At 40.1% G+C, this 20,977-nt stretch overlaps 1 protein-coding gene across 2 annotated transcripts in view; it reads left to right on the forward strand.

The window, feature by feature from the left end:
- The first annotated feature begins 4,915 nt into the window (after positions 1-4,915).
- The window catches only part of FHOD3 (formin homology 2 domain containing 3), a 341,124-nt gene continuing 325,062 nt past the window's right edge, over positions 4,916-20,977 (forward strand). For both annotated transcript variants that reach the window (XM_083377070.1, XM_083377071.1), the window contains exon 1: positions 4,916-5,440. In XM_083377070.1, the coding sequence (XP_083233196.1) occupies positions 5,243-5,440 (198 nt within the window). In that variant the 5' untranslated portion in view covers positions 4,916-5,242. The remainder of the gene's footprint in view (positions 5,441-20,977) is intronic.

Consider the following 20,977-nt stretch of genomic DNA (forward strand, 5'->3'; position numbering starts at 1 on the left):
GGGGTGAGGAAAAGGCCCAGGATCAGCACTTCCACCACATCAGGAAGACAAAGGAGGAGGAGGGGGCGGAGACAGGAAGGGATATAAAAGGTGGCAGTTTGGGTGGGAGAGGGAGAGGGAGAGGGAGAGGGAGAGGAAAAAAAAGATGCAGCCTTGGGAGGAGGAGGAAGGGTCAGCTGGAGCTGCACTGAAGAGAAAAGGAGGAGGAGGAGGGCCGAGAGAGGAGAGGACAAAAAACAGGCTGGGTGCACATGCGGGTGGTGAAAAACAGGTAAGAAATGCAGGGGAAGGGTCATGGCATAAGAGTCTACATTACTTGCGCCACACCGCCCAGCCGCCCCAGCCTGCCCAATTTTGGCAGGCAGCGGTGCGCTCTCCTCACCATGTGGAGAGGCTGGGCCTTCCTTCCTTCCTTCCTTCCTTCCTTCCTTCCTTCCTTCCTTCCTTCCCTCTTTGTCCCTTCCTTCCCTCCCTCCCTCCATGCCCAGGAAGGGACAAAGGGAGACAGGCTGCCAGCCTGGCTGGTGGCTGTCTTACTGGTGGCCATGGCTTGAAAGGCCACTGTAAATTGCTGGACAAGACCCGCACAGCTTTAAGAGCAGAGTGGCGGTAAGATATTTGTAATGAGGGAGGGAGAAAAACAGTTATCCCCTGAAGGAGATCAGCAAATGGCTCTCACCCTCTTCGCACACCAATGGACTCTGGGGGACGGGATGCTGCAAGCGGCATGTTAGTCCACATTACCTGCGCTACACCGCTCAGACCCCAGCCTGGTTTCGGCAGACAGCGGCGCAGTCTTCTCACTGCATGAAGCAGCCTGGCGAGGCGAACCAGCAACATGCTGAACCTGCCTGTGCACACACAGAGTAAGAGGTGAGCACATGCGCCTGGTGCCTGTCGTCCCAGGTGAAAGGTAAGCGCTGAGAATGCAGTCAGCCTGCATGGGAAAACAGTCATTTGGGACAACAGGCTGGGGCCTGGGTGGTGTAGCGCAGATAACGTGGACTCTCATGTCACTCACAGCACCCCTCCCTGGAGTCCATGGGTGTGTGAAGAGGGTGAGGACCACTTGCTGGTCTCCTTCAGGGGATGCCTGTTTTCCTCCCTCCCTCATTACAAATATCTTTTCACCACTCTGCTCTTAACGCTGTGCAGCTCTTGTCCAGCAATTTACAGTGGCCTTTCAAGCCATGACCATCAGCAGCACAGCCACCAGCCGTGCTGGCAGCCTGTCGCCCTTGGCTTGTCTCTTCCTGGGCAGGGAGAGGAGGAGGGAAGGAAGGGACAAAGAGGGGAAGGAAGGAAAGAAGGAAGGAAGGAAGGAAGGAAGGAAGGAAGGAAGGAAGAAAGGAAGGGACGGAGGGAGGGAGGGAAGGAAGGCACCCACCCCAGTCCCACCCCCTCCACCAGAGACTCACAGATCCCCCCCAGCCCTGCCTGCACCCCCCACAGGCACCTCACAACCTGAGTGATGAACTGGCCATGCCCCCCAGTCATTGACTTCGCTTGTCAAAAAGTTACAAAAGGTGATCACATGTCCCTGGGACACTGTGACTGTCATAAGTATGAATCAGTTGCCAAGCATCCAAATGTAAATCATATGATGCTGCAACAGTCGTAAATGTGAAAAATGGTCAAACGTCACTTTTTTCAGTGTTGTTGTAACTTTGAAAAGTCACTAAGCAAATTGTTGTAAGTTGAGGACTACCTGTACTTTATCATTTTTTCCCTTTTTTGGGGGGGTCATCAAGTTTTTGACACTTTGCTAGGCGACTGGTAGTACTCGGATATTGCCATATCCTAAAAGTGGTACAATCGGTGAAAAGGTTGAAAAGCCCTGTACTAGAAAGTCACCATGCAATCAGAGTGGAACAGATCTTCCCAGATGCCTGTGGAAAGCTGCAGAGAGAGGAAGGAGTCCTGGAGCCATTGGCCCTCAGATGAAGCCTCAGAAGGCAACTGGGAAAATTATGGGGGGGGAGGGTGGAAACTCATTGTAAGGGTTTGTTTCTTGCCTCATTTGTATTGTAATTAGCAATTTGAATGGATTCATGGAGGGATGACATTTGGAATGGTTGGCACAGCAAGTTCTGAACACCTTGGACTTCTGTCTAGTGGGAGGAAAATTTGTCTAGGGCATTTATATTGAATGTCTTGTAGAATTAGCTGCACCCACACACACGCAAACACACACGTACACATACACACACCATTTAGAATCACACTGAGGCTATCCCCTTTACCTACCTCCACATAAAGCTCCCCAGGCTGGTTCTTGCTCTGTGGCACTAAGGCCTTTGCATGCATACCTTCCTGCAAATTCCACGGGGGGGGGGAGGGAACTAAGCTCCCTCACGCAATTTACAGTTTATATGCCCTCACTGAGGAGGTAGCAGGAAAAATATCTCCAAACCCAAGCCTGGAATATATTTTGCTGATGGAGTCAGAGTGGAAGTCTTAAGGCTCACTGTGTGCAATTTAAGAAAAAATAATAGCTTGACTTCCACTCTGGCTAACTTTAATTGAACACCACAAACCCTGGATGCACTAAACTAAGAGTTAAGGCAGGTTCAGGAAGCAACCCTTGAAAATAGGCAGCCAATAGTTATGTACTGAGGAAAAACATGGCTGTGAAGAATTTTGGAGGCATGTGCAAACCTGACTGGAAGTTCAAGGTAACATCCAACATCTGAAAGGAATTTGCACAGAATATTGGACAGTATAAATTTATTTTCCACATAAGAAAGCGTTAGCCCTGGCTTTAAATCTTCACGGTTGAAAGGCTCCCCTTTTGAGAGCCACTGCAGGGATCTTTTTCTGCTGCCTCTATTAGTGTCTTCCCCTTTCTGAATTAACAGTTTAAAAGGTGGTTTCTGCACATCCTGGAAACCCCCGCCCCCATAATGGTACCCATCAAGTCTCCCTGACCAGATCAGTTCTTAATCTTATGCCAGTAAAAATGTGTCACCCACACATATATGCCACAAAGGGGGGATTTGGGGAAGTCAGCCACACCCCCCCCAGAGAAGGAAATATTTTGGGGATATTAAAAAGGCAGAATATTATATTTTCCAAAAGGAAAGCAGGCCCAGATTTTCTTAATAGCCCCAAAAAAGAAACTCAGCAGGCTAGGTCTGTAGAAATGCAGATTTGATAATCCAATTCAGAAAGTCTGAGGTTCCATTCATGAGCAAATACTGCTTGCAGAAAACCATTCAAGACAGGATCTTTCAAAATCCCTTGGAGCAAGGTTTGATAGTTAACAATAGCAGAGTGATAGGATTAGAACCAGCAACCATTCAACAGAGGACATAGTCATCAGCCCCAGCCCCAGCCCCAGAGAAGCAGATGTGACATTTAGGACATAATATTAACCTACCACCATTAGAATATCAAAAGGGCACACTGAACCTCAGGTCAAAGTTCATGCCACAGGATCAGGAACAGCCTCAGACAGAAACAACTCCAAAAACAAAAGCCCAAGAAGGTTTAAAAACACATCATTTCCAGAACCATGTGGTCAGCTACCCCAGAAACATGTTGCTGTCACTGAAGATTCTGGCAACTCAATAAACAAGAACCTTCTTTCCTAAAGCAGCCTCCATTTTGTTTATTCCCAGCTTGGACTAAACTCTGATGAACATTTTTCTTTCAACAATTTGGCACCAGGATGGGACTTCAAGCTAACTTCACCAATGGACTGGCACTGGACATTCTGGCATCTTGCCAGCAGCAGACCCCTTGTGTCTGTGGATGGGTTTTCCAGACCCTGCCCATTTGGAGCGAGAATAGTAAAGGGAGTTTTTTATTTTATTTTAATTCCATTTATATCCCGCCCTTCTCCGAAGACTCAGGGCGGCTTACAAGCTTAGCAGTAGCCTTCTTTCTATGTATATGCCTGCTTATTAGGGCTTTCACACACCCCCTAAGCGGCATTATTACAAAGTCAGCTTAATTGCCCCCAACAATCTGGGTCCTCATTTTACCTACCTCGGAAGGATGGAAGGCTGAGTCAACCTTGAGCCTGGTGGGATGCGAACCTGCACTAATTGCAGGCAGCTGGTGTTACTTAAGGAGGCATTAGCTCACTGCTCCACCAAGGTTTTGAGTTTGAGCTTAAGAGCTACTTTAGAAGATGAGTACCTCTAAATTTTAACTTTTAAAGCCCAGGGGAGTGGGGAAAATGTGTACATGTCTGTATGTGTGAGTAAGAAGACCCTTTCCCAATCACAGTTGGATCTCGCTCTCTGGCTTTTCCTAACCACAGAAATGATCAGTTCAAGTGACAGACCCTGGAAAGCATGGGGGCCAGAGCACAGGACCTTTTGTTAGGGAAAAAGGACAGGCTGTGTGAAAATAAAATGGAAAAGTGAGTGAGAGAATTGGATCTGGCAAATTCCCACTCCTGAGTTGAGGAGGGAAAAAGAAATATGGGTTTAATGTATCCCAAAACTATTTATTGTATCGTTCCATCTTTGCAAACCTGCCTTGCTTCTCTGTGAAATAATGCATCTATGAATTACATTGCTAAAACCAAACGGGGTTCTTTAAAATAAAATCTTGTTTTCAAAATAAAGGTTCAACCGCTATATGAACTTAGGCCCTTCCTGGGAAAGAAACAGCAGTGCCAAGTCGCCATTGTTGAATACATTCATTTGCACCCACTGGATGGCGCCAGCAATTGTTTCTCACAGGCAATACGAAGAAGGGAGGGGAGCAACTTTCCCAGCAGCAGCCGCTTTCATTTGCCTTTGCTTCCCACTTTGGTAGGGTGAGCTGCCGGCTGAGAATGAAGGAGGTACCGCCCCTGCCCCCACCACCATTGGTCGCCGCCGGGAACTTGTTCTAGCTCCGGCAGCCACTTTTCCTTTCTGCAGTAACTTTGCCTGGAAGATGCGCCAGCTCTAATGTTGCTTTCCTTGATGCGTGGCTAAAACTTTGGTGGATTCTTTTCTAATCTACCAGCCGAGTTATGGTCGGGAGATGATTGCTCTCTGCAAGACTCCTGGATTGCGTGCATATTGTTCTTTCTTTCTCTCTCCCTCGGCGCGGTTGGCGCCAGATCTTCTTAGCAGCGGGAAAAGACAAGCGCAAAGATTTCTGCCGCCCGCCCGATTACTGGGATATAACTTTGTGTGTGTGTTTTGCGAAAACAACGGGTCATTTTTGTTTGCTTGGTGGTGAACACAGAAGTCGGAGTTCTCGACCTTGTGTTTTGGTGCCTCTGTTTCCACGGCTATATATGTCTGTTTTTTTGAATGGCTGCACGATGGCTACCGCAACGATGGTGTATAGGGTGCAGTTTCTGGACGACACCGATCCTTTCAATAGTACTAATTTTCCTGAGCCCACCCGGCCGCCCCTCTACTCCTTCAGAGAAGACATCCCCCTGGTTACTCAACTGGCCGGTGTCCACCGCCTGCTAAAAGCTCCGCAAAAGGTATGGAACTTGCTGGGAACGTTTAATTGGCCGGAATGGCCGTATTAGGTGAGGAAGGAATCAGAAACTTCGCGAGGGGGGGGGATGCGTTCTGTTTGCATAGGCCGTTCAATTCTTGGATTCATATGATACCGTTGGTGTTTTTAACGGAACATTTTTTTTTGAAACGTAAGCAACTTACGACATTTTTGTGCTGGAGAACATGATGGACTTAATATATCCGTAATGTGACTGAAGCGCACCTTTTATTTCGTAATATTGAATGCCAGAGTTATTTAGTGAAATGAATCGGCAGTAGTTTGATGACAATATATCGTTCGCATCATGCATAATAAAGTTGGAATTTATTGTTCCAAGAATAGCTGATGGCCACATCCTAGAAGCCGTAAAGAGAAAATTAATATGCAGCAAAGCATATTAATTATGCTTTGCTGCATTAAAATAATTAAAAACTAATAAGAATTAAACTAAATTGGCTTGCCCCATTGATTTTATAGAGGCTAAAACCTGACTTAAGTGGATCAAATGATTTCTGGAGCTTAAGTCTGTCAACAGCTATTTTGTATAAAATTTTCAGGTGCAGAGACAAGTACCTCTGTGAATGTTGCTTATGGAGGAGTTGGGATAATTGTAGACAGTGTGACTGGATTCTTTTTTTCTGTGATCTTTGCACAGACATCTAATTTATCACTATGTTGAAAAAAGCTTTTTTCAGATTTTATCGATAACTGTATTACATGCCTGCTGTTATCCACTTTGGTTAATTGTTGTGTGATTTGAAAAGCAGATCTTACTTTCTTGTATTTCATTTTTGAAATAACCAAACATCCTGAAATTAAACCAGTAGGAGCAGTCAAAATAATTGAAATTATAATTCCTTGAATTCAAAGTGTAAGATGTATTGGAGATTGTAATTAATTTTCCAGAAAATTCCTGAACATAAAGGGAAAATCATCATCCCATATTGTGCCATGTTGCTCCAGTAGACTTATTAGGTAACTTTGTGATGTTCAGCCAGTAAATTATATGTTACTGAAATTGCAATAGCTCTGGAATATGCTAGGTTGGGGAACAGTGTCAATATATTTAATTCATAAAAGGATCTGTGCAAATTGGCCCTAACTGTACAGTCTGGGACAGTCCTTTGGAACTTTTTTTGTTGCATTTATAAGGCCTATGAAGAAAATAAGGTTTTATACAATACTATTCATTTATTTGTGGTTTGATTGTAATATATTGCTCGCTACTTAATGTAATTACCAGATGATGGAATAAATAAGAAAAGTAGCTTAAGATTGTGACATCACCAATAAACAACACCAATGACCTGATAAAAATAGGTATTTCTTGGTGTTACTAATTAGGACACTGCTGAGAAGTCAAGAGTATGGCAGTCTTATTTGGTTCATATTTTACAAAATTGACATATTTACCACAATTAAATTATGCTAAATTAGGTTTTCTATCATTTTTGGTTGTGCAAGAAGGAAGGTCTAATTTTAAAATTCTCCTCTTACATATAAAAGGCTGGGACAATTGTAAAAATAGTTCTGCACTTAGATATTTGAGATGGAAAGATTGTATCTCACGTTTGATAGAGGTTTTTGCTAAGAACCTGGCATAAAAATAGTGCAACAGTATGCTGATACCAAATAAGGTGCAGATGGAAATACAACAGTGATCAGTTAATAACAGCAACTGCAATGTGAGGTAGTTTTTGATGGTGCCTGAAGACGTTAATAGGTATTTATAATCTTTCCAAAAATGCTTCTCATAATATAGATTGATCCAGTATCTAAGAAACCTACTCTCAATTTTTGTTTCCTTGAACAGAAAAAATAATCCTTTTTTAAAAAAATATAAATTTTTAATTTTTTATAAATCTACATGCCTAGAACCTTGGACTACTTGCTCTTTTCTAGTACATTTTGAGTTTTTTCCTAATTACCCCTGCATGGAATGAGCCCTCTGAATATTATCAAATAGTTGTTTCTTGCAACTGGATTTGACATCCATGTAAATGATGCATGTAAATGTTTCTATTAATCATTAATTTGCTCTGTTTTCTTAGGTCTCTTTAAAAATTGCTTTTCACTTGCACAGCAGCATTACAAGATAAAGAATCCTATTTAGCTAGGATTTCTGAAATGACTGAAGTCTTAAAAACAAACTTAAGGGTAAAGTCATCCATACACACACAGTTGTATTACTAACTTTTCAGAAAGTGAAGTAATGGTGGCAAGACAAATACAGTTCACCACTGCTGGATAAGTTGGGGAGGAGGAAAATATGTATAAACAAAGGTATTAAGTGATTGCATTTATGTGTCTTAAGCTTTCAATAAAAATAGAAGTCGAGTCTCCTATTCTTGGAATAATTGATATCCTGGTAAAACTACAACATATATTAAATAAAAGAAAGCCATCTACAGTTTCCTATAAAAAAAATCTGCCACCCCTATTAAAATGCCAAGTTTCTGAGAGATAAAAAAGTCAACTCAAAATAAATCAGAATTTTTCTATCTTTAATATAACGTATAAGCTGTATAACTCGAATGAAAAACAAACATTTTAGGAGGAAAAATAATAAACAGAACAATAACTTGATTGCATAAGTGCACACCCTTAAACTAATACTTCGTTGAAGCACCTTTTGACTTTATGACAGCATTTTTAGTCTTTTGGGATAAGAGCCTATCAGCATAGAATATCTTGCCTTGAGAATCTTTGTCTACTCTTCCTTGCAGAGGCACTTCAAATCTGACAAATTGTGAGGGCACCTCCTGTGCCCTCTTCAGCTCACAATCAAACCACAGATTTTCAATTGGATTCAGGTTTGGGATCTGGCTGGGCCATTCTAAAACTTGATCTTCTGGGGAAACTATTCTTTTGTTGATTTGAAGGTTTGCTTCAGATTGTGGTGTTATTGAAAGGTGAAATTCCTCTTCACCTTAAGCATTTTAGAAGGGGCTTGAAGATTTTATGCCCAAATTTATTTGGAACTGTTCCTATGGTAATTCCCTCCACCTTGACTAAAGCCCCAATTCCAGCTGAAGAAAAATAGCTCAAAGTATGGTGTTATTTTGCACTATACTGTTTGGAATTATGGCCAAAAGGTTCAACCTTGATCTCATCAGACTATAACACATTTTCCCACATGCTTTTGTCAGACTTGATGCAGGTTTTTGCAAAATGCAGCTGGGCTTGAATGTTTTTCTTAGTAAGTAAAAGCATCTTGCCATCTTACCCCACAGCTCAAACTTATGAAGAATATGGGAGATTGTCATTACATGTAGTACATAACCAGTACTTTCCAGGAATTCTGTAGCTCCTTTAATATTGCTGTAGGTCTCTTGGCAGTCCTTGGACCACGTTTCTTCTTATTTTTCCATCAATTTTGGAGGGACATACAGTTCTTGGTAATATGCATATTTTCTCCAGTTGTTGAGGGAATGGGACAACTTGCCACAGCCAACTCACCAAGGCCAAGTTGCTACAGGACAACTCACCATGTAGCCAACTTGCCATGGGACAACTCACTGCGGAACAATTTAACAGTCCTATTTAATTATTTAAAATAAATTAAAAATTATTTTAATTTTTGTCAGTTACATTTCATTATGTCCCTCCTTTTGCATCCTTTCTTTAATGGTTCTATTCCACCATTTCTTTGTTATTAGTGTAACTTTTGTCATAGATCCACTTGTTGATGTCTGTCTTAACTGTTCCATTGTATATCCAGAGTCTTGAAAAGTTTTTTATACCCTTCTCCTCAGTAATACCTTCCAACAATGAGATAGATTCCTTTGAAGCTTTATGAACCCTTTGCAAACCATAGCTTTTGCTGTAAGAGCATAGTGAACTTAATATGGCTTGATCAGAGTCACTTAATTGATGGAAGGTGGGTGCTAATTACTAGTTAATATGAGTTTGAATGTGATTGGTTAATTCTGAACACAGCCTATCCCTATTTATAAAGATGGTGTGCACATTTCTTCAATCATGTTATTGTAAGTTCTTATTGCTATTTTACCCCCTAAAAGATTTCAATTTGTTTTTCAATTGAATTGTAAAGCTTATATGTTACATTAAAGGTGGGAAGAATTTTGAAGTGATTTATCTTGATCGGATTTTTTTTTTTACGTCTCAGAAACCTGGCATTTTAACAGAGGTGTGTAGACTTTATATCTATTGTATAACCTTAGTAGAAACTGCTTTTTTTCTTTTTCTATTGAAAAAAATCCAGTCAGATTCTTCCCTTTGCATTATGGTCTATAAAAATGTACTATAACTCTTAGATAGGGATGGGAAAAGAAAATAAGGAAACTGAGGTGCTGCTAATTCTTAGTGTTTTGGGTGTTTGCCTATAAAATCATTGAGTAAATTGAGACATTTCCTTCATATACTCTGCTAATTTTGCAATTTTGTATAGAAAACTATAATCTTGATTATTTGCTAATTCTTTTTAGTAAACTATATAATTTCAGTGCTAGGCTATTGAATCTCTGGTATATTATACGTTAGTTACATTGAAAAGAAAGTAAAAATATAACTATTTCAACAATTTTTATTAATTTAACATAGACTTATTCCTAGAAAACATAAGGTCAAGAAAAGAATAATAACCAGTATTTTTGGAAAGCCTATTAATCTGAGTACATTTGATTTTCTCCAACAACCATTTAATTTAACTTACAGAAGGAAATTAATTGTGAAAACAATATTAATTATGGAAACATTTCCTTTTAAAGATTTGGAAGGAAAGGAAATTATAATAATAAACCATAGGGTTCTCATTCTATCTTAGTTAGAAGCTTTCTACTTCTAAGAAGATTTTGTTATCAACAGGGTAAGTTCTACTAGATTAGAACTATTTGCACAAATTCTCCAAAAGATGAGTTTGTTTTTCAACTAAAACTTTACATATAATACTGTGAGTATTAATATTCTGGGAATCCTTCACACAGAAATTGGCCATTTGCACCAAAAAGAGAATGCTTTCAGGAGCCAATGATATTAAAAAAAAAATAGAATGATATACAGAAACCATTCCTAGTGGAGCAAGGAATATAAGGTGTTCGATACCTGAATATGAAGAAATTAAACATATGAATATCTTCCAATTACTCTTTTTGGTTTTTCTTAAATAAGCAAAAATTAGTCAGACTATATCATTGGATAGGATAGAACTCTGTTATGGTACTAATAATAGTGGGGTATTGTTTTGGAAACATTTATAAATCTTGGTAAATTTGAAAATATAACTCATAACTTTAAACTTTTATTGAATATGATTTGTAATTATTATTAAAATACAATTCTGAAACTTGAACAGGTCAAGATTATACACGCCGTACTCAGTATGTGGTCCTAATGGAACTGCATCTACATGTAGGGAGGTGGGTAGTGGGGTGCCAAAGGGCTCTATTCTGGGCCCAGTGCTCTTCAGCATCTTCATCAATGATTTGGATGATGGGATAGATGGGGAACTCATCAAATTTGCAGATGACACCAAGCTGGCAGGAATAGCCAACAAGCTAGAAGATAGGCTTAAGATACAGAATGATCTCGACAGACTTGGGTGCTATCTAACAAAATGAAATTCATTGGTGAAAAAAAGTAAGGTTCTACATTTAGGCAAAAAAATTCAAAAGCACAGTATAATATAGGTGGTACCTTACTTAATAGTAGTAACTGACAGGGATCTCGGAATCCTAGTGGACAATCACTTAAAGATGAGCCAGCAGTGTGCTGCAGCTACCAAAAAAGCCAACACAGTGCTAGGCTGCAGTAACAGAGGGATAGAATCAAGATCACGTGAAGTCTTAATATCACTTTACAATGGCTTGGTAAGGCCACACTTGGAATACTGCATCCAGTTTTGGTCACCACGATGTAAAAAAGATGTTGAGACTCTAGAAAGAGTACAGAGAAGAGCAGTAAAGATGATCAGGCGACTGGAGGCTAAAACATATAAGGAACGATTGCTGGAAATGGTATGTCTAGTCTAATGAAGAGAAGGACAAGGGGTGACATGATAACAGTGTTCCAATATCTCAGTGGTTGCCACAAAGAAGAGGGAATCAAGCTATTTGCCAAAGCATCTGAGGACAGGACAAAGAAGCGACGGATGGAAACTAACCAAAGAGAGAAGCAACCTAGAACTAAGGAGAAATTTCCTGACTGTTAGAACAATTAATCAGTGGAACAACCTGCCTCCAGAAGTTATGAATGCTTCAACACTGGAAGTTTTTAAGAAAAGACTGGACTAGACAGTCATGTCCACTATGCCATGTCTGAAATGACATAGTGTTTCCTGCCTGAGCAGAGAGTTGGACTAGGTCCCTTCCAATTATTGTTGTTATTAAATTGGCCATGGTGAATTGTCCCATTCCTTCTGCAAAGGCTCCTCTAGACAGGTTGTTACCTGGCCCCCTTGTGAATTCAGGAGGACCTCAAAACTGCAGAAAGTGCCACTTCATCCAGAGTCAAATATGAAGAATACTGATAAATATGAAGAGACTGGACAGCCATTTGTCTGAAACCGTATAAGGTTTCCTGCCTGAGCAGGAGGTTGGAATATATATATATATATAAGCTCCAATTATAAGCCACTATGGACATGGTGGCTCAGTGGGTTAGGGCGCTGAGCTTGTCGATCAGATGGTCGGCAGTTTGGCGGGTCAAATCCCGAGTGCTGCGTAACAGAGTGAGCGCCTGTTACTCGTCCCAGTTTCTGCCAACCTAGCAGTTCGAAAGCACGTAAAAATGCAAGTAGAAAAATAGGGACCACTATGGTGGGAAGGTAACAGCGTTCCGTGCGTTTTTGGCATCTAGTCATGCCGGCCACATGACCACGGAGACGTCCTCGGTCAAGCGCTGGCTCTTCGGCTTTGAAACAGTTGAGCACCGGCCCCTAGAGTCGGAAACGACTAGCATGCATGTGCGGGCGAACCTTTACCTTTACCTATGGAGAAAGGAGAACCATTTTAACATAGTGCTTTCCACTCCCAAGGCTGTTCCAGAAGGATACTTTGGTCAATTGTATTGAAAGCTACTGAGAGGTCTAGGAGGACCAGAATGTTTTACCACTTCCAACCTGGGCTCTCTAAAGTTCACTGACATGTATGACCAATGCCACTTCAGTGTTGTGCACTGGACTGAACCCAGACTGAAATGATCCAGAAAATATCCATGGTGTTTGTAGCTGTGTTCTTTTCTCTTTTTCTTTCCTTTCCTCTCCTCCCCTCCCCTATTATCCATCAAATCATCATCATAATCATTTTAGCCATTGTCTAGCTACTGCAGGATGAAAGCCACTTCTGCATGTTTCCAACCAGTATGGTGCTGAACTTTCTTTTGCCAGTTGGGCCCGTAATACTCGCTGATCCATCTTGTGGATTTTGTGGATGCTTTTTATCAGGTGAGATCCATTCTATGACTGCCTTGGTCCACCTGCCATCAGTTCCTCTTGCTATGTGATCAGCCCATTTCCATTTCAATTCTTTTACTCTCTTGATGATATTGTATACTTTTGTTTGTTCTCTAATCCATGGGCAGGTCTTTCTATCTTGTCTTGTAAAACTATGTATATGCATGTGCATTAGAATGCAATTTGTAAATGCAAAGATCCTATGTTAGTTATCTTTCAGTGATTTGATTGATTTACTGAAGTTTGGTAGGTATGCGACTAGGCATGATCTTCTCTGTCCTGCTGGGATGAATTTCAAGGCACGTATCTTTAAAAAAATGTTCTTTGCATTTTAAAATATAACATAAAAACAAGACATATCAACAAGCAAAAAACCTCAGCAAATAAACAGAAATTTGCTAAAAGACATGTTACATTGGTTGTTTTGCTGAGCTTTGGCTGGGGTATGTGCAGTTTAGGTATACTTTTGTGACTTGCTGAACTTTTGAAGTATATTTAAATGCAGGTTTTCCTGGTTTGACGAGCCTGGCTATTGCAAATGCAGTAACCTTGGGCACTGGGGGTTGTATCTTTAGTTTTTGTTGTTATTGTTACTGATGAATTAGGCAGTAGAAGCACTTTTAAAATGTTTTCCCAGAGCAGCAAAAGAGTCACATTTTGCTAAATGTCTGTAGAGATTCTCAGTTATCCAGGTCATTGTTATCTCAACGGTGTTTTTTTTTCTTCAAAGGGCAATTGGACTGGGTTTTTTTCCCTTGAAGAAGAAGAAAATGTTTTGCTGTTCATCCAAGAAGCTTCATCAGTTCTGATGACGGGGGTGGTGGGTAGTGGATGGAAGAATAGATACTGAGAATTGAGACTAGATGATGAGGGGGATTAAAAGATTCTGATAGGATAGTGGGAGGGGATGTAAGGATTATATTCCTTTATAATCATCTGGTCTGAGAGTTGTTGAGGCCACTTGGGGGGTTTATCTGTGCCCTCAGGGTCACCTGAATTAAGGTGCAATTGGTTGTGAAATCTCCTTGGAACTGTTGAAATGGCTGTGTTGTAAACTGGAGATAAGTGGTGTCTTATTCCTCCCCCTCTTTTGAGGGAGGAGTGTTCAATTCTTCAATCAAATCAGAACAGAGCTACTCAAGAAGGAGACACTATACCATTTCAGAGAAACTACTCAAATTCTTTTATTTAATTAAAACAATAACATATTACATATTCTTGTATTTGCTTAAACATCAATGTTTAGTAATTGAAGTGCATAAACAAAATATATTTGAAAAAACAAACAAAAGAATTTAAACAATATATCAGCTGGGTCCACATAAAAAAACCCCTGTCAAACAGGGTCTTCTGCATCTTACTTATTTTCATCTTCGTTCTCTTTTTTGTTCATGATCTGGAAAAGAAAAACTTTCCTGCTTTATCAGGCCCCAGACGATTTCTCAATTTAAAGTGAACAAGTCCAAAGGAAGAGAATATTCTTTGAATGCCAGCAGAAGAGGCCACTGTGGTTAAAAGTGAAATCATTACTTCAATACTTTCTGAATCCAAGTGCTTAAGTGACTTCCACTAGTTTACTGGTGAAACTTTCTTTAAAACCTCATCAGCAAACATACATTTCCTGAATGGTTACCCCTTAGCTCTGAAGCTCATTATAGTTGGCACTAGAGATGGATGATTGCTGGATACCAATGTCATGGCTAACTCCTTTTCTTCAGTACTTAAGGTTTGACCTTGGTACTGGATATTGACAATGTTTGTGAGAAAATGAGCTAGAGACAATGCTTGCCCATTCCCTATTTTAAATCTTGTAATTTTTGCTTGTCAGCGTGTAGTTCTGTTTTTAAGTGCTTGCTCGGTTCTTTCCAAATTTCAACAGCATCAGCAATAAAACAACTATTTTTCTGGTTTTTGTTTAAAGCTTCAGAAACGGGTTTCAGGATGCTTAGCATATGTTCAACATTTCTCTTAAGCACAATGTTGACAATTTTGGCTGTGATAGTGCCATCTATTTTTTCTCGATTTTTCTCACAAATGGTAATCAGAATAGGCCAGTTTTTTATATATTGTTCAAAACAGTCCATTACAGAGTTCCATCTAATGTCTTGTGGGAGCGTTAGCTTGGTTTCACCCATTATTTTCAGAGCTGATGCTGCAAAATGATTGTTATGGAAGTATTTAGCAATTTCAACATTACTCTTTATTCCTGGGACACAGAAATCTTTGGCTAGGAGGTGCATCAAATGAGCACTACAACCATGTTATTAGCTTGGTAGTTTCTTCATGTTGCTCTAAATTGCTTCTCATTTTGGACACATTTGCAGCATTGTCTGTGATCAAAATGCGTACCTAACATTTGAATTTTTTTTCACATGTTATTTTATTTATTTATTTTATTGGATTTATTTATTTATTTATTTAATAATATTTATATACCGCCCTTCTCCCGAAGGACTCAGGGCGGTGAACAGGGCAAGAATAAAAATACAAAGTTACAAAAATTAAAAAAGGATTAAATATATGCCCACTAAAAACAGTAAATACAATATTAAAACACCAATAAAAACAACAATAAAAAACCCCACCAATCCCCCATCAGGCCAGGCCGGCTTGTTCAAATAAGAATGTTTTTAGATCGCGGCGAAAGGAGCGAAGATCGGGTGCCATCCGGAGCTCAACCGGTAACTGATTCCATAGCTCTGGGGCGCCCACAGAGAAGGATCTCACCCTGGGGGCCACCAATCGACATTCTCTGATCGGTGTATACCGCCCTATTCCCGTAGGACTCAGGGCAGTTTACAGGGCAGTTAAACCATGAATACAAAAAATTAAAAACAATTAAATTAAATTCAAGCCCCAAGAGTAAATCTAAAACCCAGTTAAATTAACAACCCCACAGTCTGGACCAAACAGATCGAAGAGCCAGGTTTTCAGGTCCCGGCAAAATGAGCGAAGGTCAGGGGCAGTCCTAAGTTCTGTGGGTAGTTGGTTCCATAGGGCAGGCGAACCCATAGAGAACGCCCTTCCCCTGGGAATAACCCGCCGGCATTCATTAACCGGCGGTACCCTGAGAAGGCCCTCCCTGTGGGGGCGCACAGGACGATGGGAAGATGATGCCGGCAGCAGGTGTTCCCTTAGGTAGTCTGGACCCAAGCCATTTAGGGCTTTATAGTTCATTACCAGCACCTTGAATCTCACCCGGAGGGCAACCGGAAGCCAATGTAGCTCACGGAGAAGAGGTGTTACACGGGAGTATCGGGAAGCTCCCATCAAAACCCGTACGGCTGAATTCTGCACCAGTTGAAGCCTTCAGGTGCTCCTCAAGGGCAGCCCCATGTAGAGGGCATTGCAGTAGTCTAACCGGGAGGTCACGAGTTCATGAGTCACTGTACGTAGAGCATCTCGGTCCAGATAGGGCCGCAACTGGCACACCAGGCGAATCTGGGCAAAAGCCCCCCTGATCACGGCTCCTATATGATCTTCCAAACTGAGCCGTGAATCCAGGAGGATGCCCAAGTTGCAAGCCCTATCAACGGGGGGTAATACCTCATCCCGTATTGTTAATGATGGAGAAGGCTGGTCAGCCCGAGATGCCGGTATGAACAGCCACTCAGTCTTGTCAGGATTGAGACGAAGCCTGTTTCTCCCCATCCAAACCCGGACCGCCTCCAGGCAACGGGACATCACAGTGAGGGCATCACTGGGTTGGGTCGGGTGGAAAGAAAAAGTTGGGTATCATCAGCATACTGGCGATACCCCACCCCGAAACTACAAATGAGCTCACCCAGCGACTTCATGTAGATGTTGAACAGGAGGGGAGAGAGGACCGACCCCAAGGGACTCCACAAACGAGAGATCTCGGGGTGGACCTCTGTCCTCCCATCAACACCGACTGCGAGCGGCCCAGGAGGTAGGAGGAGAACCAATGTAAAACAGTGCCTCCCACTCCCAGCCCCCTGAGACGCTGCAGTAGGATACCATGGTCGGTATCAAAAGCTGCTGAAAGGTATAATAGGACTAGGATAGAGGAACAACCCCCTGTCCCGAGCCCACCAGAGATCATTCACCAATGCGACCAATGCCGTCTCTGTGCTATGCCCAGGTCTGAAACCCAATAGGTACGGGTTGAGATAATCAGTTTCCTCCAGGAACAGAGGGAGCTGATGCGCTACCACACTCTCAGCAACCTTCACCAAAAAGCGAAGGTTGGAGACAGGATGATAGTTATTCAAAATCGCTGAGTCCAGGGTGGGCTTCTTGAGGAGGGGCCTCACCACTGCCTCTTTCAAGGCAGAAGGGAAAACACCCTTGCTCAAAGAAGCAGTTATTACTGCCTGGAACCAGCCTCGTGTCTTCTCCCGGGCTGCATAAACCAGCCAGGAGGGGCACGGGTCCAATAAACAGGTGGTAGAGCTCAGCCTCCTCATGATCCTGTCTACCTCATTGGGGGTCATAGGATCAAACTCAGTCCAGATAACACTTTCAAGACCACTCAAATCCTCCCTGTCTGATTCTGTCCAGTCAGAGTCCAAGCCGGCCCGAATCTGAGCAATTTTATCCGCAAGATGACGACTGAACTCCTCGGCCTGTCCCTGCAAGGGATCCTCCCTCTCCTCCCAATGAAGGAGGGAGCGAGTAACCCAAAACAGGGCGGCTGGGCGATTATCTGCGGATTATCTGTTATAACTTTTACTGCTACTTCTTCCAAGTATGCTGCTGTGTGTGCATTTCCTGAAGTATTGTTATACAAGTACATACAATAGGATGATTGTGGACATTACTCCACCCATCAAGACTTAGGTTAACAATTTTACCTTCCAGACTTGTTGCACATTGCCTAATTTTCATCATATACTTTATCCAGCAGTTTCCCTGCAACATCTAATCTACTTGGTAGACTGTACCCTAGTCTCAGTGATTGAATCATATTAACAAAGTGTGGGTTTTCAAGCAGAAAGAAGAGTTTGGTTTTTTTATTGCAAAGTTTTATAAAAGTTACAATATTATCCCATCCCAACCCACCCATATACCCCCCTCCCCCTCCCCCACTTCCCAAAGCTGATTACAGGGTTACAAATATATAATAATCATAATCTAACTAACATTAACCAACTATATAAATAACCAAATAGATAATGCACTTTAACCCACCTATAACATAATTACAAACAATCTAAAAGTATCCAACTTATACTAATACAATAATAATACCATATAATTAAAACTAATAATAAAAAAGAAAAAAGAAAAATTTCCAGTATAATAAATTATAACAATCTAAAATTTACCCATAAGCTAAATGGAACTTTTTAGTCCCATATTTTTTCTGAATATAATCTATCCATCTTCTCCAAACCGAAATGTATCTTTCTTGTGAATGATCCTTCAAATAAGCAGAAATCTTAGACATTTCTGCTAAATTTGACACTTTAAGCGTCCATTCTTCTATAGTAGGCAAGCAATCCTTCTTCCAATATTGCCCTACCAATAACCTTGCAGTTGTTATCAAATTCAACATCAAGTTAATTTTTTTAGTATCACAATCTGTAATAACACCCAATAAAAATCTTTCTCTTAAAAATCTTTTGAATATTCCACCAAATTTTAATCCAAAAAGCTTTTATATTTCTACAAGTCTACCAAATATGAAAATAAGTAGTGTCCAAACTACCACATCTCCAACATTTGGGCTGTAAATTGGAATACATACAAGACAGCTTTTTAGGATCCAAATGCCATCTATAAAACATTTTTTAAAAATTTTCTCTTAAGTTTTTGGCTTGAGTAAATTTTACGTTTCTAACCCAAATTACCTCCCATACATCCAATGGGATCTGTTCTTGAATATTTTGAGCCAACTTTACCATGCAGTCTTTCACTAATTCCATTTCTGAATCCAATTCTATTAAAGCATTATAAATTCTCTTTATATGCGCTCGAGTTTGATCTTTAATCTGTTTTACCAAATTTTCATCCATCAGTGTCAAACCAACCTTCTGATCTAACTTCCACCTAGCTTGCAGTTGAGTATACTGGAACCAAGACTGTACGATATTTTCTTGTTTTAACTCAGCTAACGACCTTAATTGCCACTTCTTAAAATATGAGATTTAAAAGCCTTATCAACTTTTTTATCATAAATCAAATATGCATGCCACGCATATAATGTCCCATCCCTCAAGATGAAGTATACTTTTATTTGTTAAATTAAGCCAATCACTAACCAGTGTTAAAACCACCGCATCATAATATAATTTCAAATTAGGCACCTTAAGTCCTCCTCTTTCCCGAGCATCTTATAAAATCTTAAGTTTAACTCTCGGTTTTTCCCCTGCCCAAATAAATTTATTAATACCCTTCTGCCAATCATCCAAATTAGCATTCTTTTTCAAAATAGGTATCATTTGAAACAAAAAGAGAAACTTTGGTAAAACATTCATTTTAACAGCTGCAATTTTCTCCAACAAAGATAATTGTAATTTTTTCCAATTATTTAAATCCTTTTGTACTTTTAACCATAACATCTCATAATTATTCTTATATAATTTCACATGAGAAGCTGTAATATATACTCCCAAATATTTAACATTTTTCACTATTTTACAACCTGTCAATTTTACTAACATTTCCTTTTCATTCAGGTCATATTTTTAGATAATATTTTAGTCTTATTTACCTTAAAACCAGAAACTTTCCCATATTGAATTATAATTTCCATCAAATCTATAACCGATTGAATCAGTTGAGATAATGTAACAACCAAGTCATCCGCAAATGCTGTTAACCTATAATCATTCTGCTTTATTTTTATTCCCTTTATTTTAGTTGATTCCTGAATTTTAATCAATAAAATCTCCAATGTTAAAACAAACAGTAATGGTGACAGGGGACACCCCTGTCTTGTACCTTTTTCAATTTTAAATGCATCTGTTAGTCCCCCATTAATTATAATTTGCGCCGATTTTTGTTGATATATAGCCTTAATAGATTGCAAAAATTTATCCCCAAAATTCATCTTATCCACAACTTTCAATAGAAATTGCCAATTCAACTGATCAAAAGCTTTTCCAGCATCCAAAAATATCAATGCCTCAGGGACTTGGTTGTTCTTATCCAAATACTCAATTAAGTTAACTATTTGTCTTACATTATATTTCATATATCTTCCAGTTATAAATCCAGACTGATCAGTATGAACCATTTGTTTCAAGACTTGCATTAATCTATTTGCCAATATTTTTGCAAAAATCTTATAGTCTGTGTTTAAAAGTGATATAGGTCTCTAATTCTTAGGCTGAGTAAGGTCTTGATCATCCTTTGGGATCAACGATATAAAAGCCCTTCTCCAGGACGGAGGCACTTCCCCTCCAGCCTGGATATTATTAAATAATTCCTTTAAAGGTTCTACCATCTCTGCAAGTAAGGTTTTATAATAAATTGCTGATAAGCCATCTGTACCAGGAGCCTTACCCACTTTTAACTGTTTAATTGCTAATATAATTTCCTCAGAAGTAATTAAACAATTCATCCCTTCACATTGTTCATAATGAAAGCATAGGAATATGCGCTTCCTGTAAATATTTATCTATATCTAAAGCTGGTATATTCTCGCTAGCATATAACTTTACATAAAAATCCAAAAAACCATTTTTAATCAAATTTTGTTGGTATGTTTCTTTACCCTTATATTCTATTTTCTCTATAGTACATAACTTCTGTTTTTTCCTTAATTGATAAGCTAGCCACCTACCAGGCTTATTTGCATTACAAAAAGTATTATGTTTCGCATATCGCAAATTAGTTGCAACCTGATCCGCTATTAACATATTAAATTGCTCTTTCAACAAATTTATTGAAATCCTTAGTCTCTTGTCTGATGGATTCAAAATAAAAGCTTTCTCCTTCAATTTAATCTCTTCTTCCAATTCTTTACGTTTTTGCATCTGCCTACGCCTATGACCTCTTAGAAAAATAAATCACCACATCTCTAGGTAAATTTTTCTGCCTCGCAATCCAGGAATTGACCCTGAAAATTTTATCCACCTCCCTTGATAACTCCTTAGGATCCCGTCCCAAGATGGGAGCTATAACTTTAATCACCTCCTC

Source organism: Vipera ursinii (genome assembly GCF_947247035.1).
Source record: "Vipera ursinii genome assembly, chromosome: Z".
In the NCBI taxonomy this organism is placed as follows: domain Eukaryota; kingdom Metazoa; phylum Chordata; class Lepidosauria; order Squamata; family Viperidae; genus Vipera; species Vipera ursinii.